Source organism: Hipposideros armiger, unplaced genomic scaffold (assembly GCF_001890085.2).
Source record: "Hipposideros armiger isolate ML-2016 unplaced genomic scaffold, ASM189008v1 scaffold_2710, whole genome shotgun sequence".
Taxonomy (NCBI): domain Eukaryota; kingdom Metazoa; phylum Chordata; class Mammalia; order Chiroptera; family Hipposideridae; genus Hipposideros; species Hipposideros armiger.
This window is the reverse complement of record NW_017734018.1, coordinates 20,812-24,181: the sequence shown is the minus strand read 5'-3', so window position 1 is coordinate 24,181 and position 3,370 is coordinate 20,812. Positions and strand designations below refer to the sequence as shown.

At 49.3% G+C, this 3,370-nt stretch overlaps 1 protein-coding gene across 1 annotated transcript in view; it reads right to left on the bottom strand.

Annotated features, from left to right (window-relative positions):
• Positions 1 to 2,217: 2,217 nt before the first annotated feature.
• LOC109378716 (mast cell protease 1A-like) overlaps positions 2,218 to 3,370 on the bottom strand; it is a 15,448-nt gene continuing 14,295 nt past the window's right edge. Inside the window, exons 4-5 of the mRNA XM_019635013.1 lie at positions 3,014 to 3,079; positions 2,218 to 2,475 (exon numbers count right to left, since the gene is read on the bottom strand). Of these exons, the coding sequence (XP_019490558.1) occupies positions 2,314 to 2,475; positions 3,014 to 3,079 (228 nt within the window). The 3' untranslated portion in view covers positions 2,218 to 2,313. The remainder of the gene's footprint in view (positions 2,476 to 3,013; positions 3,080 to 3,370) is intronic.

Below are 3,370 nucleotides of genomic sequence, written 5' to 3'. Positions count from 1 at the left end.
CCTGACACCTGACTCTTCTTGTGGGTCTGGAGGGAAGAAGGGGTTGTGGAAGTGAGTCTTGGTGAGTAGAGATGTTACAGAGATATTTTGTTTTATTTTTGAATGATCATGACAAAGATTCTTCCCCCCCCCCTCTTCCCACCCCCCATCTGTGAGGCGTTCATTGTTCTCAGTCTAGTTGTGGAGGATGCCTCTTCACTGGCCCATATTGGTATTATAATCATAGTGCTCTTCCTAGCTGAGACAGATCGGTCACTGGCCATTGGACAGCGGCTCACGGCGGCTCACGGCGGCTCACGGCGGCTCATGCCAGGTGCCGGCTGTGGCTCACGGCAGCCCACAGCAGCCCACAGCAGCACAGGGCAGCTTCATGGAAGCACATGGTAGCCCACGGCACTCATGCTGTCCGCTGACCACTCATTGCAGCCCAGCTCCACCTCAAGCCGTTGTTCACAATGTTAGTTGTAGAGGGCACAGCTTACTGGCAGAGCTCACTGGCCCATGTGGGAATTGAACCGGCAGCCCTGTTGTTCAGAGCTTGTGCTCTTACCAACTGAGCTATCTGGTGACCCCATGACAAAGATTTTTAAAATTATTATTATTAGTTTCAGGTGTACAAAACAACCACAAAGAGTTTTAAGCAAGGGGAGGATAGTTTCTCTATGTTGGGGTGGGGTGGGGTGGGAGATGTACTCCCACAGACACAGGAGATTTGAAGGAATCAGCATGTTTAAGCTGCTTACTGGTCTCCATCCCAATGTATCCATGACCAGACTTCAGCTCACAAAGTGTTTTGAATACTTGTCACAGAATGGCTGCCACAGGATCCCAGAGGCTTTCTCTGCAGGGAGGTGTGTGAGCAGAAGCTTATCTTTTGTTCATGGATACCAGGAAGTCATTACAAAGCAGGTGTTAGAAAACTGGTAAGACCTCTTGCTGGGCTGGCTGCCAGGGGGCTGGACTCAGTCCATGCTCTGTCCTAACTCTGTGGTACCTTCTGTTGGTTGCCACTGCCTCCTGGGACTTTGCCTCTCTCTCATTTCTCAAAAGACAATGTCATACAACACCGTTCTCAAAGTAGTTTTAAACCACAGAATCATTTCCTCAAAGTAAAGTTTGTACTTAAACCAGCGTGTGGCTTAGCAGCTTTTTAAATTACCATTTTTGTTTTGCTTTGAATGTTTTCCTTTGTCTTTTTTAGTCAAGGCACCAGGTCCTTCGTAAGTCTTAGATGTGGGGATTTTTTCAGCTCCAAAGCAGTAGCTGTGTGACAAGACAGCTCTTCCTTGTAAAAGTGCCCAAGGTGATTCAGCGATTTTGTTGCTTCATGCTTTGTGTGCAACACGATGTGAGAGGCCATATGGGCCTTTGAGGGCCAGGTGATCTCAGAGTATTCAGCCCATGCCAGAACAGAGTGTAGTATTTAGTGTATTTGAGGCAGGTGGGCATTTGCCCAGAGCTGGAACTTAATGCTCAGCTCCCAGGCAGTGTCCCATGAGTGTGGCAAGGTCTGGAGGGATGGCAGCTGGGAGGGTCTGGTGGGGTGAGCCCAGCAGAGGGAAAGCTGGCTCAGTAAAAATTTCATATTCTTGAGATATGTATGTGTGGCCTCCAAGCCAAGAACTTTCCAATGTTGAAAAGTCTAGGTGGTCTTGGATACCATGGATGTGGTGGTAACCATGATGGCTTAAAAAGTAGAGGCTTTCTATATGAGGGCCAGTGACACTGCCCTCTGCAGCTGAGATGCTGAGCAACAGCTCACCCTGGAGCTGGGCTGCCATCATTCGCCGGCAATGGCATACGCTGCAGCCCCTGTGGCCAGCAGCCAGCGTGAGCGGCCAGCAGCTGCAGTGAGTGGCTGTCCAGAAGCCGGTGACTGATCTGCCTCACCTGGGAAGAGTGCAATGATGGTGCCAACTTGGGCCAATGAAGCAACGTCCTCCACAACTAGACTTAAGAAAACGACAGCAACTTGTCTGTTCCCCTTCCCCCAATTCCCCAGCGCTGTTCTCATCTCCCAAGTTCCCCAACAAAAATCTTAAAAAAAAAAAAAAAGTCTTCAGACATTGCCAAATATTCCCTGGGGAACAAAATTAATTAATATAATAATATATAATATTAATCNAACAGATGGTTGCCGGACACAACAGTGGGTAACTAATAAATGTTTTAATCACTAAAGGAGGAATTGATAATTTTCAGTCTAGAGATGGAAGTTTATTAAGTGCCTGGCCGAGTGCCCTCCACCCTCTCTGCCCAATACAGTATTGGCCTGTGCCCCACAGAAGATGGATGGATGAATTCCGGGGTGCCTCAGTCTGATCTCAGCAGTTTGAGGCGTTTCATTGTTTTTTCCATCCAGGGCAAAAACTTCGAGATCCTGGTGTAGACTCCTGGAGGTTTTCCATTGTTTTTTCCATAGGAGACAATGCCTTGGGCCATGTTGTTACATATGAGGGGGCCCCCGGAATCCTCCTGTGGGCAGTGGAATGTGGGACTGAGTTGGACCTCCTCCTGGTCCTGCCCTCCTTTTGCCCCAGGAATGGGTGGTCTCTGCATGGGAGAGCAGTGCCAGGGCAGGCCTTGTTACCTAGGTCCCAGAGTTCCAGCCTGGCTCTGATAGATCCCTTACCCTTGTCCATAAAGCCTCTGTCCATAAGTGGCTGTGGGACAGTCTCCCATTACCCCCAGGGAGACAGCATCAGAGACTGGATTGGGGGAAAGTCTGAGGACATAGGCATATGGCTGGTTCCCACAGCCCTGGGTCTCCTCAAAGCTTGACTGTGCCTATAGCTGGGCATGGACCATGCTGGGATCTTACCTTAAAAGTAGTCTGAATCTTTTTTGGGTCCCCCCCACATATCTGGATGGTGTTATTGTAATGTTTGTAGCGAGAGGTGCATTCTTCTTTGCTCTGGATTTCAAGCTTTACGTAGTGCAGTTTCCCATCACCACTGGTGTTTACACCCAGGTATCCCCAGCCGGCCACGCTGCACACCATCCCTAGGTACACCTCATTTCTCCTTGTGGGCATTTTGATGGCCCAAACAGCATTATTCAGTTTGGCCATCTTCTCCAGCTGTAGGGAGAGGACAGGAATTCTAATCTACCCGTGTCCCACAATCTGCAGGGACAGTCACGTGGTTGCCATCTTCACAGCCCTGGGACAAGTCAAGGGGCCATATTGGGGCTGAGGACAGGACAGAGGTCATGCAGATGCAAAACCCTGGGGTCAGAGTGTGGAAGAACCAGTGGAGCCTTACCTGCAGTAACATGATGTCGTTTGCATATGGAGGATTATTATAGTTTGGGTGGCGTATAGCTCTTTTCATCCTAATTTCCTGCTGGGTCGTCTCCTTCTGTTTGATGT